This window comes from Macaca nemestrina, chromosome 12 (genome assembly GCF_043159975.1).
Source record: "Macaca nemestrina isolate mMacNem1 chromosome 12, mMacNem.hap1, whole genome shotgun sequence".
NCBI classification, from domain to species: Eukaryota; Metazoa; Chordata; class Mammalia; order Primates; family Cercopithecidae; genus Macaca; species Macaca nemestrina.
The window spans coordinates 13,194,541-13,207,277 of record NC_092136.1 but is presented as its reverse complement, the minus strand read 5'-3'; the positions used below and the strand labels follow the sequence as shown (position 1 = coordinate 13,207,277).

At 53.7% G+C, this 12,737-nt stretch overlaps 2 protein-coding genes across 4 annotated transcripts in view; one reads left to right on the top strand and one right to left on the bottom strand.

The window, feature by feature from the left end:
* LOC105464640 (prostaglandin D2 receptor 2) overlaps positions 1-12,737 on the bottom strand; it is a 29,134-nt gene that overhangs the window by 12,010 nt on the left and 4,387 nt on the right. The window lies entirely within an intron of this gene.
* LOC105464639 (zona pellucida glycoprotein 1) lies at positions 1,209-11,840 on the top strand. Of its 3 annotated transcripts, XM_011712674.2 has the most exons (14): positions 1,209-1,518; positions 2,491-2,993; positions 3,105-3,293; positions 4,697-4,818; positions 5,067-5,430; positions 5,914-6,057; positions 6,542-6,729; positions 6,800-6,897; positions 8,739-8,866; positions 8,952-9,141; positions 9,209-9,350; positions 10,870-10,951; positions 11,066-11,185; positions 11,451-11,652. In XM_011712674.2, exons 3-14 carry the CDS (start codon positions 3,239-3,241, stop codon positions 11,597-11,599), a joined length of 1,782 nt encoding a protein of 593 aa, XP_011710976.2. In that variant the 5' UTR covers positions 1,209-1,518; positions 2,491-2,993; positions 3,105-3,238; the 3' UTR covers positions 11,600-11,652. The 3 variants fall into 3 exon arrangements, with proteins under 3 accessions (XP_011710976.2, XP_011710978.2, XP_070930636.1); XM_011712676.2 differs by lacking the exon at positions 1,209-1,518 and having other exon boundaries at positions 2,788-2,993; positions 11,451-11,840; XM_071074535.1 differs by lacking the exons at positions 1,209-1,518; positions 2,491-2,993 and having other exon boundaries at positions 3,059-3,293; positions 11,451-11,655.

Sequence of the window (12,737 nt, the reverse complement as noted above, 5' to 3'; positions counted from 1 at the left end):
GCCGCCCCTCTCAGGTTTATTCAAAATAAACCTGTCCCTGTTGCCTGTGGAATCGCCCTTTCATGTTTCTTTCCTCTTTAATTCTTACAATAATGTCTGCAGATTACATCGTTGTGTTTATACCAATGTTGGTTTCCTGATTTTGATCATTTGACTATGGGGGTGATTTGGTTTTTTTAGGAAATGTATACTGAAGTAATTAGAGGTAAAGGGGAGTCGGTCATTTCTGCAACCGACTCTTGAATGGTATGGAAGAAAGCGCGCGTATATGCGTGTGTGTGTGTCTGCACACACATGCACAGAGAGAAAGCGGGAGCTACGGCAAATGTAAAAAGTGAACAGTGAACATTTGAGGAATCCGGAGGAGGCTATATGGAAATTCTGCAAATCTGAAATAATTTCAAAATTAAAAGTTTAAAACTTCCACATTGTTCCTCAGGAAAAATCCATCCCTCTCCCCGCTCCTGCCTGGCTCCTCTCCCTCCCCTCCTAGTCCTTCCCTCGACAGCACCCCCAGCCTGCCTGGAGTCCCTGTCCCAGACCTTTATGTGACCTGCTTCCTCCCTACTCCAGCCCTGCTCTCCCCAGATCCCCATCGCACCATCCCTGTCCTCCCCGCGTCCTCCCACCTCTGCTTAGGACCCCTTTCCTCCAAAAACGCTTCCATGTCGCCCACCCTCGATGCTGTGTTGAGTGTCTCTTCCCACTGTGCTCCCAGGGAGACCCCCAACCCGCCCCACCAAGCTTTCCCAGCTGAGCTCTAATCACATTAGAAGTGAATTATTGCCAAGCATTAAATCATTACTACATCTGGTGCCCATGACTTGTCTCTGTGTGTCTTCCTGTCCACCATGCAGGCAAGGAAAGCATTATCATCCCCGTTTACAAACAGGAAACCTGAGGCTCAGAATAGATAACGCGTCTGAGTCACAGCTAAGAAAGTGGTTGGGGCACCATTAGAACCGACTTTTTTTGTTTAAACTTTTATTTTAGGTTCAGGGTTACTTATGCAGGTTTGTTATACAGGTAAACGCATGTCAAGAGGGATTGTTGTACAGATTATTTCATCATGCAGATACTAAGCCTAGCACCCAATAGTTATTATTTCCACCCTTCTCCCTCCTCTTACCCTCCACCCTTCAAAAGGCCCCAGTGTGCACCGTTCCCCTCTATGTGTCCATGTGTTCTCATCATTTAGCCTTCAGTTATATGTGAGTACATGTGTAAGTGGGAACATGTGGTATTTGTTTCTGTACCTGCATTTGTTTGCTAAGGATAATGGCCTCCAGCTCCATCCATGTTCTTGCAAGGGACATGATCTCATTCTTTTTTATGGCTGCATAGTATTCCATGGTGTATGTGTACCACATTTTCTTCTTTTTTTTTTCTTTTTTGAGACAGAGTCTTGCTCTGTTGCCCAGGCTGGAGTGCAATGGTACGATCTTGGCTCACTGCCACCTCTGCCTCCTGAGTTCAAGCGATTCTCCTGCCTCAGCCTCCGAGTAACTGGGACTACAAGTGAGTGCCACCACACCTGGCAAATTTTTGTATTTTTAGTAGATATGGGGTTTCACCGTGTTAGCCAGGATGATCTCGATCTCCTGACCTCGTGATCCGCCCGCCTCAGCCTCACAAAGTGCTGGGATTACAGGCGTGAGCCACCGCATCTGGCATGTACCACATTTTCTTTATTGAGTCTACCATTGATGGGCATTTGATTCCATGTCTTGGCTATTGTGAATCGTGCTGCGCTGAACATATGCACACATGTTCAGTGTCTTTATGATAGAACAATTTATATTCCTTTGGATATATATCCAGTAATGCGATGGCTGAATCAAATGGTAGTTCTGTTTTCAGCTCTTTGAGGAATCACCACGCTGCCTCCCACAATGGTTGAACCAATTTACACCCCCACCAAGAGCGTATAAGCATTCCTTTCTGCAACCTCACCAGGACCCGCCTCTTAGCTATCAAGGCTCTCCCCTTCCAGCAGCTGCTAATTATAATAGCCGCGTTTTCTAATGTTTGCTGAGCTCAGTTTCCTAATGTTTGCTGAGCTCAAACGCTGCTAGACCCTAGGCTAATCACTTGCAGGAATTAGTGCCGGGATGTGGGGCTGGTGACAGTCCCTCCCTCAGAGGATGGTCAGGTGGTATAAGGAGCGAACACAAGCAAGGCCTGGCACTGTAATCATGGCAGACCGCAGGCCATTCTTGTTGTTTCCAGCCACTTTTATGTCTTAGAACTGTTCTAGATATACAGAACTGACAAGATAGTACAGAGAGTTCCCATACACCGCAGGCCCAGTTTACCTCATGAATGATCTTACATGAGTATGATCCATTTATTGCAATTAATGAACAAACCAATGTGGGCACATTATTATGAACTAAAATCCACTTTCTTCACTTTTACTTCCTTTTTCTGCTCCATGATCCCATCCAGATGACACATTACATTTAGTTGTCCTTGTTATTTTTTTATTAGTCATAGTCATCATCATACTGACCGGCTGAATCCTCAGGAGAGCCCTTGGAGGTGCTACTGGTCTGTTTACTCACCTGCAGCCCGCATTCCGCTGCCAGCTCTGAGGGCCATGTCTTCCTGGTCTTGCTCTACCGGCCCGTAAAGCCCTGCCTGAGGAGCTGTGACTGCGCTAACCAGGCCTGCAGCTCCCAGTGGTCCTGAGGCCTCAAGGCAGGAAGGAGGCCCTGGAGAGCCTGTTGGGGCAGGGAGGGAATGTGGAAAGGCTGGGGTGGGAGGGAGACAGCGGAGGGCCTGAGGTCTGCAGGGCCACCTCCCAGCCTTGGATCCCTTCCCACAGCCCATCTGCAGCCTCAGTTTCCTGGGAAGCTCCCTCCTCCCTTCCAGAGCCACAGCTGTGGGACAGAAAGCCAGGGTCAGGGGCCACGTGCAGCTTTCTGCTTCCCCCAGCCTTTGGGGCAGGAGTTTCACCACAGTCCCTGGTGGCCAGTTGGGTGCTCCTCCAGGTGGGCCCCCTTTGCCCTTAGAGGCTCCCCTTGCCACCTCCTCCATAAAAGGCCTGGGCCCCGCTCTGGTGGTGAGGGAGTAAGGGGTGTGTCTGTGGTGTCTCATGGCAGGAGGCTCAGCCACTACCTGGGGTTGCCGTGTGGCCCTACTGCTGCTGGTCGCCACCCTGGGGCTGGGTAGGCGGCTCCAGCCTGACCCTGGCCTCCCAGGCCTCCGGCACAGCTACGACTGTGGGACCAAGGGAATGCAGCTGCTGGTGTTCCCCAGGCCAGGCCAGACTCTCCGCTTCAAGGTGGTGGGTGAGTGCTGGCAGAGTCCTGGCCCCCACCTCCCTGGCCACGGGCTGCTGCCAGAAGGGAGCTGGGCCCCTTCCCCTGGAGAAGGAGCAAGAACAGAGGACTCCCTCCAGCCTGGGGGTGTCCAGCCCCCCACCTCCTCACCACAGAAAAGGGCAAGGAGGAGAATCATCACCCAGGGCAGCTTCTCCCACGTTAGTGTGCGTGGGAAACACCTGGCCACCTTGTCGAGGTGCGGGTTCTGATTCAGTGCGCCTGGGGCAGGGCCAAGCCTCTGCATTTCTTTCCTCTCTCTCTCTTTTTTTTTTTTTTTTTTTTTTGAGATAGATTCTCACTACTTTCACTCTGTCCCCCAGGCTAGAGTGCAGTGGCACGATCTCAACTCACTGCAATCTCCACCACCCGGGTTTAAGCAATTCTCCTGCCTCAGCCTTTTAGTAGCTGGGACCACAGGTGTGAGCCACCATGCCCAGCTAATTTTTATATTTTCAGTAGAGATGGGGTTTCACGATATTGGTCAGGCTGGTCTCGAACTCCTGACCTCAGGTGATCCGCCTGCCTCGGCCTCCCAAAGTGCTGGGGTTATAGACGTGAGCCACTGCACCCGGCCTACGCTCTGCCTCTCTAACCACACTTGGTCAATACTGAGGCTGAGGGTCCATAAACCACTTTCAGCAGCAGGACCTAGTGAGCATGGCCTGGTGTAGGTTTGGAATTGGGGTTTAGATCTGCAGCTTCTAAACAGTGTGATCTTGGACAACTGACCTGACCCATAAGCCTGTTTCCTCATCTGCAAGGTGGGGAAGATGAACCTGGCTGTGCTTATGGAACAAGCACATGGGGACATGCCCACACCCAGAGAGTGCCCAGGCTGTTCTGGACCAACAAGCAGGGTGGACACCTAGGGAGTGTCTCCGAGCGACTGCAGCAGCCACAGTTAACCTGGGAAATGGGTTCAGATCTTTCTACAAAGCCCAGGATTCAAATCCTCATTCTGGCCCTCATTGTGTGCACCTGAGAAAGCTCAGGCACCCTCCCTTCCTCAGCTGCCTCAGCCACAGGATGCGGATAACTAAGCTTAAAAGAAGTGATATGAAATAGCCCCGTGCCTGAGACCCTGTGTATCCCTTCTCCACCTCACCTTCGTGCCTGCCTGCTGCCGTGTGCTATGAGCAGGGAACCCTAGCTAGAAAGATCCTAAGACCCCCCCCCCCATCCTCTTACAGCTGTGGAAGCTGAGAGCAGAGAGGGGAGGGGGATAGCCTGAAACCACACAACAAACCAACAGTAAAGCTAAGGCGAGTACTCAGGTCGTCTGGCTGCTGAGTGGGAGCTCCTTCCGAGACCCCAGCAGCCTCTCCCTGCACCCTTCAACATCCCTGGCTCCTCCCCTTCCCCCACTGCAGATGAATTTGGGAACCGATTTGATGTCAACAACTGCTCCATCTGCTACCACTGGGTCACCTCCAGGCCGCAGGAGCCTGCAGTCTTCTCAGCTGATTACAGAGGCTGCCACGTGCTGGAGAAGGTAGGGGTCCGTGCTCTGGTGCAGGAGCAAGCTTGTCCTAGTGTCACTTCAGGCTGAAGAGGCCCCTCATGGAACCAGAGCCCAAGATCTGTTGAGCTGGTGGGTGGGGGAAACTAAGTCCTGGAAGGTACTTTCTGGGATCCACCATGAATCCAGCTCCCTGCCTAACGGCCAGCTCAGCTCTGGTGGGCCCGTCCCGTGCCTGGGTGGCCTCACCTTGCTGCTCCCTGCTGGCCTCTCACCTGCAGGATGGGCGTTTCCACCTGAGAGTGTTCATGGAGGCTGTGCTGCCCGATGGTCGTGTGGATGTGGCACAAGACACTACCCTGGTCTGTCCCAAACCTGACCACTCCTGGACTCCGGACTCCCAGCTGGCACCACCCACCATGTCCTCTGTCTCGACTCCGCAAACCCTTCCCTCCCTCCCCACCTCTGGCCACACCTCACCAGGCTCTGGCCATGCCTTTCCCAGCCCACTGGACCCAGGGCACAGCTCTGTCCACCCAACCCCTGCTTTACCATCCCCTGGACCTGGACCTGCCCTCGCCACCCTGGCTCAACCGCACTGGGGCCCCTTGGAACACTGGGATGTGAACAAACCAGATTACATAGGTACGCAGGACATCTGAGTGTCCTTACCCTCTGCCTGGGGCCTTCTGGGGTACAGGGTGGTCTAACAGCCTTTCACTGGGCTCTAAGAAGCCATTTCTTTTTTTGTTTTTTTCTTTTTTTAGGAAAAGATGATTCTTTTATTCCTTTGTAGTATTTGGAAAACAGCTTTAAACATGTACAGGTATACTAAAGCTAGAAGAAGTCTTGTAAAATTGTTTCCTAACTTTAGGCAGAAACTCACTGAAACCATTGCCAGCAACACGTGGTTCTCAGAAAACGTTCTCTAGAAATGTCAGTAATATGCAGTCTTGAGGGAGGACATTTAGTGTGCTGAGCCATCTGGGCTCAAACCCCGGCTCCGCTGTTACCTGGCTATGTGCTGGCTAAGAGCATACGCTCTGGAGCAGGTGCCCAAGATTCAATTCCAGGGCCACGATTTGCAAACTGTGTGCCTTCAGCCTCATTGCTCTGTCCCAACCCTAGGTACCCATCCGAGCCAGGAGCAGTGCCAGGTGGCCTCGGGGCACCTCCCCTGCATCGTGAGAAGAACTTCAAAGGAAGCCTGTCAGCGGGCTGGCTGCTGCTATGACAACACCAGAGAGGTTCCCTGTTACTATGGCAACACAGGTACAACCTCCTACCCCAGCACGATCCTGGTCCCCTGGATTCTGAAGCGGAAGGAGAGCTGTCTCCTCCAGCTGGTGGAAACTGCTTCCCATCCTCCTCCTGGAGAGCCCAACTCCCACAGCAGATGGCAGAGGAGACCTTTAGATGGGGCAGTCACAGGTCCCAGCTGGCCTTATAACAACTATCCCAGGAAGTATTAATAGATCTACCTTTACACACATCTGTACCTTCAGATCTAAAGCACCCTGGTTTGGATAACAGATTATATGGTGAGCCTACTTTTAGAGTGTAGTTCAACTCATTTGTCTCATGGATGAGAAAAATCAGTCCATAAAGGGTTTGCTGGGGTCAACACCAGCCTAAGTAGACAGTAAGCATCCAGACTCCTGGGCCCGCACTTAAAGCCTGGCTGTCATCCAGACATCCCCTGTCTCTGTGCTGGATGGACACCAAACCCCAAGGCCCTCATCTACCTTTGTCCCAGCTACTCTCCAGTGCTTCAGAGATGGCTACTTCATCCTTGTGGTGTCCCAAGAAGTGGCCTTGACACACAGGATCACACTGGCCAACGTCCACCTGGCCTACGCCCCCACCAGCTGCTCCCCAACACAGCACACGGAAGCTTTCGTGGTCTTCTACTTCCCTGTCACCCACTGTGGAACCACAGTGCAGGTAGGAGCCGGGACCACAGGCTGGGGCCTGGTCCCCGCAGGAAAGCTTCACCAGCTATCTCTTCACACAGGTGGCTGGTGACCAGCTCATCTATGAGACCTGGCTGGTGTCTGGCATCCACGTCCGAAAGGGGCCACAGGGTTCCATCACACGGGACAGCACCTTCCAGTGAGAGCAGCCCTCCTCCTATAGGCGTGGCTCTGTGCTAGGGTGTCAGGGGGCACAGGAGAGCTCAGGACAGGCTTCGAGCCATCTGGGCTCAAACCCCGGCTCCGCTGTTACCTGGCTATGTGATCTTAGGCAAGGGGCCCGCCTCTTCCCAGCCTCCCCTGATAGGCAGGGGAAATATCCCTCTGTCAGGGCAGACATGAGTGTTAAGTGGGGGCCTTCTGTGCCCGGCCTGCAGGGTTTGGCTAGAAGCCCATGACCAGTCCTGAGAGGGCTGGAGTCCTGAGAGAGCCCTGTCTTGGTCTCTCTCAGAACCAAGCTCAGAGCAACTGAAAGCATCCCCTTCCAGGTCCCAGGAGGAGGCTGAGGCTATGGCTGTTGCCCCTCCTAATGTCAGGTTAAGAAGCCACAGATGAAGTTGAAGATACCTCTCTGAGGATGTGGTGGGAGAGGAACTGGGTGGGGGAGGAACCCCTCATTGTTTAGGGGCCTCCTGGACCTGCTGACTCAAGAGGCAAAAGCAACCCAGGTGCCCAGGATGCCAGTGGGGGTGAGCCGAGGGAATCTGCCTGTGACACCTGGCTCTGAACCTGTGTGACCAAGGGCAAAGCACCTCACCTCAGCCCGTTCAGCCTGTGGGACAGAGCCAGTGCACTAGCCAGTGGGTTGTAGAAATCCTGTGCTTGACACTGCATGGATGCCCGTTCCCGCCCTGCCGTGAGGGTTGGGGAGCAGGGGACTGTGTCACAGTTCAAATGAATTTGGCTTTAAAGCTCTAAGTACCACAGAGGCGGTAGCTCATGCCTATGATCCCAGTGCTTTGGGAGGCCTAGATGGAAGAACTGCCAGAAGTTCAAGACTAGCCTGGGCAACACAGTGAGACCCCATTTCTATTATTATTTTTTTTATTTTAATTTAAAAAACCCTGAAGTTCTTATGGCCAAATGGTGGGGGGCAAGTCTGTGTCATGCCTTAGACTCTCTGATGTAAGAGCTATGGGAGTCAGCCAGAGGTCAACACAGAGTGACTGGGGATTCCTGAAGGGAGGCAGAAGTCAGGGGAGCAGCTGCAGCCGGCAGGACTAGGCCAGAGGGCTCAGACACAAGTCCTTCTGAACAGGGGTGAGCCACTTCTACCTACTTAGCATCTCCTTGGTGCCAGGCCTCTGGGGTGCTAGGAGGATGCGGGCCCCGCCAGAGTGTGGAGGAGCGGCCACATGGCCCTTAGGCTAGTGAGGAAGATGCTGGACACTGTGGCCCTTAGGCTGTGGCAGACCAGCTGCAACTACAAGGACAGTGAAGACACAGGTGCATCATCTTGTGATCTCAGGCAGCCTCAGCACCCTCAAAGGGAGGCAGTCACAGCCATTTTACAAATGAGGACACTGAGGCTTAGGTTAAAAGACTTGCTTGTGGTCCCAATGCTAAGAAGACTCAAACCCAGGTCTGTTGGGAAGCAGAGCGCCTAGGCTCGTCTGCCAGCCTCAACTGTCAGGCTCCAGGGGCCTCGAATGGCACAGCAGGCAGTTGTGGGTATCCAGGCCAGACCCAACAAGGTGCCAGCCCCCCAAGGGCCCATCTCTATCCTGATGTATTCTCCCACCAGGTTCAGGGCCTGGCATAACAGGCTTGAGCCATCCCAGGGAGACCAGATGGACAGAGGATGGGGCTGGGTGAGCTTCCTGAGCCGGCCTTGGAAAAGTGCTGCTTAAGTAGCATCCATCTGCCCTGCTGGACAGTACCCTGTTTGTTGCACCCACGGAGTTGGTGCCTAGTTTATCACGTAAACAGGATGCCCTGATTCTGTGTCTTCTCCCCCACCCTCTTGCATGTGGACTTCAGGCTTCATGTGCGCTGCGTCTTCAATGCCAGTGACTTCCTGCCCGTTCAGGCGTCCATTTTCCCACCCCCGTCGCCTGCCCCTGTGACCCAGCCCGGCCCCCTGCGACTTGAACTGCGGATCGCCAAGGGTATGCTATGCTATCCCTGCTCTCTTGTGGCCCCCACTCCCCCGACGCACAGTCCACCCTGGCTCATGAGTCACCCTCCCTGCAGACGAGACCTTCAGCTCCTACTATGGGGAGGACGACTATCCCATCGTGAGGCTGCTCCGAGAACCAGTCCATGTGGAGGTCCGGCTTCTGCAGAGGACAGACCCCAACCTGGTCCTGCTGCTGCACCAGTGCTGGGGCGCTCCCAGTGCCAACCCCTTCCAGCAGCCCCAGTGGCCCATTCTGTCAGACGGGTAAGTGTCCCCGTGCTCCCCCCACCTGCTCTGCCTCCTGTAAACAGCCTCTGACTTCTCTTCTCAGATGCCCTTTCGAGGGCGACAGCTACAGAACCCAAATGGTAGCCTTGGATGGGGCCACACCTTTCCAGTCTCACTACCAGAGATTCACTGTTGCCACCTTCGCCCTCCTGGACTCGGGCTCCCAGAGAGCCCTCAGAGGACCGGTAAGAAGCCCCGGCTGCTGCAGGCCTGGCCCCACGTGTTAATTGGGGAGGAGCTGGTTGCCAAATCCCTCTGGCACCCCGTGAACTTATGTGGACAAAGTTCTGGGATGGGGCTTGGCTTCTACCAGGTGTCGTGGAAGGCAGCGGGCTTTGGGTCAGCAAGAGGTAACCCGTAGCCACCACCAGGAGGAAGGAAAGCGCTGCCTGTGCTGCAATCAGCCCTAAATCTGAACTCTGGTCATGATGTTCTAGGGTAGCCTCGCCTCACTTCTGATTCCAGAAATGATAATGTGTTCCATGTAATTCTGCTTTGAATTTTCTTTAACTTAGCAACTTCTCCAGAAGGTAAACGTAGATAAACTTAGGGTATATTTAGGTTTTCTGTGTAAATATACAGATGGCCCCAGAGGTGACAGACACACTGTAACTCTTGTCCTGTTGAATAACCTATCTTTCACACATCACATACCCAAATCTCTAGATTTTTAAATCACTGCCTGTTATTATGTCAGATGTAGACTGATTTCACAGATGTAGACTAAGCACTGGTTAGGGTGGCTTCGTTCTCATCTCTGCTGTGTGCTGCCTCCTGATCCAAGAGACGCTGACCTACCTGGATGAGGGGTGCCCGTGGGTGAGGCCTGCTGGGTCAGCTCAGCTCCTCCTGCTTCTGCTCCCATAGGGCACTGCCCCTGCCCTTGTGTATCTGGAAGCAGTGGTAATCTGCCCTCCCTTCTTCCCCCGGTCACTGGTCTTGGGGGTCACAAACGGAGGGCAAATATCCATTCTCCTGCTGCCTGGCCAAGCCCCACCTCCTTGGAATTTGCTGTCTCCCTCAGTAAGGCAGGTGGAAGGGAGAGATCCAGCCCTCCTGGGGGCTGTGCAGCCAGAGGCAGCATTGGTAGAGCAGGCCTGCCAAGGACTGGGGCTCTTTGAAGTGCGGTGGTCCCTGCCTGCAGGGCACTCCACTACAGACTTGGACCTTGGGGATGGGGGAAGGTGCGGATTTCAAATCAGGAAGGAACACATTCAGCTCTGCATTCCCTCAGCATGGGCAGCAGTCGTCTTCTTGGTCAAGAAGTTCAGATTTCGGCCGGGCGCGGTGGCTCACACCTGTAATCCCAGCACTTTGGGAGGCCGAGGTGGGAGGATCATGAGGTCAGGAGATCGAGACCATCCTGGCTAACACGGTGAAACCCCATCTCTACTAAAAATACAAAAAATTAGCCAGGTGTGGTGGCGGGCACCTGTAGTCCCAGCTACTTGGGAGGCTGAGGCAGGAGAATGGTGTGAACCCGGGAGGCGGAGCTTGTAGCGAGCTGAGATCGGGCCACTACACTCCAGCCTGGGCAACAGAGCGAGACTCTGTCTCAAAAAAAAAAAAAAAAAAAGGTTCAGATTTCTCCCTGCCTGAACAGCAGCAGCCTAGACTTGGCCCAGCTTGGGGATCCCATGTCCCTGTCTCTGCTTCCTGCCCGGTGGCACCGAGCCAGCCACTTTGATGTTCTCTTCCCACCAGGTTTACTTGTTCTGCAGTGCCTCTGCCTGCCACAGCTCAGGGCTGGAGACTTGCTCCACCGTGTGCAGCGCTGGGACTGCAAGTGAGTCTGGGGTGCTAGTGGCATTTGTTCCTTCATACATCTTCGGGCCCGTGCCCGGCTTTTGGGCCACAGGGGCAGGAGACCAGGCCAAGATTTCATTCTTCCCTTGGGCAGGACAGCGACGATCCTCAGGTCACCGTAATGACACTGCCAGGCCCCAGGACATCGTGAGCTCTCCAGGGCCAGTGGGTTTTGAGGATTCTTATGGGCAGGAGCCCACACTTGGGCCCACAGGTATGAGGGCTTCTGGATGGGCCCCTCAGGCCTTACCCACTCCCAGCCCTCAAGACTGTGCTGACAAAACGGGGATGCTCCGGCCATAGCTGAGGGCAAGAGATGGTGTCACTGCAGTCAGTGGGGAACTAAGTGAAGACAGACATAGTCCACCTCATCTGCAGAAAGGCAGCTTCAGCTCTGCCCAGTGTGATACAAAGTTCTGGGCTGGAGGGCAGGGTTGGAGGGGCCTCAGCCAGTCCCGCCAATCCCTTCTCTCTGACAGACTCCAATGGGAGCTCCAGCCTGAGGCCTCTCCTTTGGATGGTCCTTTTGCTGCCAGCTGTTGCCCTGGTCCTTGGGTTTGGTGTCTTTGTGGGCCTGAGCCAGACCTGGGTCCAGAAGCTCTGGGAAAACAGTGAATGGGCTCAATAAACAATCATTTCAAACCTACTGAAACCAGGTGTGGAGAAGTTTTTTGTGACCACTAGAACAGAACTCTTTCTTATGTGAGAAACGTCCTCCAAGTCAGCTCCGTCCTTCCAGAACTGTGATGTCGATTACAAATACTTCATATGTGCCACACCCTGCACAGAGGCCAATGTCCCCCAAGGCTTAACTCGGGAGCCTCTCCCTCTTCACAAGGAATGGTGGCATTTCAGGCAGAGCAAACAGGAAAAAGATACCGGAGGTTAAGATGTTGGCAAAGAACAGCAACAGCTGGGCAAATGGCTTGTGAAGGCTTGTCACCTCCTCACAGACACAGGGGTTCTGGCCAGGGCATCCTCAAAGCACCCAGAGCAGCTGCTGTTGTGGAGAAGGGGAACTCTTAGGCTGAGTTGAAGGAGCACTTCACAGACCCCCTGAGCCTGCCAGCCTACTGTAAAAGCTGCATTTCTGGCCACAGCCTCCCATCCCCTCCCCTGGCCTCCCAAGACTAGTCCATGTGGGAAGGGCTGGCACAGGAGGAATGGCAGCCTGCTGGCCCTGACACTGCCTGCCACGGTGGGCATGGCCACCAGACAGGTCCGTACCAGTGCTGGCTATGCCGCTGAGCCTGGTTTGCCCATACACGGCATGGGCCTTCATCTCTGACTTGGCAGCAAAGCCTTTTCCAGACATGTGGATCCTCTAGGTGGAGAAGGGGGCAGGACGCTAGGGTTTGGCCTCAAGGGGACAGGGAGAAGAATCTGGTAGGGAAGGCTGAATTTGGGTTCAGACACCTCTCCGGACCAGGTAGAGCACGAGCTTAGAGAGCTGTTACAAGGGGAGCTAACGTGCTCAAGTCATGCCTGTGGTCTTGATACTACATGAACCCTCTACTCGGCTCTGGCCTACTCAGCCTTTCCTGTCTTCAGAATACTGGTCAAGCATGTGGACCCCAAAGCTGGCTTCTTACTAGCTGTGTGATAATCAGTAAGTTACTCAACTTCCCTGGGCCTCAGATTTCTCATCTGTAAAATGAGGTTAATGTCTATTCCAATAGAAGTATTGGATAAAATGAGTTAATAAATAAGAATGCTTAGAATAGTACCTAACAGCCAACAGTAACTGGGTGCTATTAACTACTGAC

Bases quoted from the DNA above. Each gene is read 5' to 3' on its own strand.
- LOC105464639 (XM_071074535.1), top strand. From the start codon at position 3,098: ATGGCAGGAGGCTCAGCCACTACCTGGGGTTGCCGTGTGGCCCTACTG. The intron at 6,730-6,799 runs GTAGGAGCCGGG...CTCTTCACACAG, and splicing joins ACTGTGGAACCACAGTGCAG to GTGGCTGGTGACCAGCTCAT. The intron at 6,898-8,738 runs GTGAGAGCAGCC...TGTGGACTTCAG, and splicing joins ACACGGGACAGCACCTTCCA to GCTTCATGTGCGCTGCGTCT.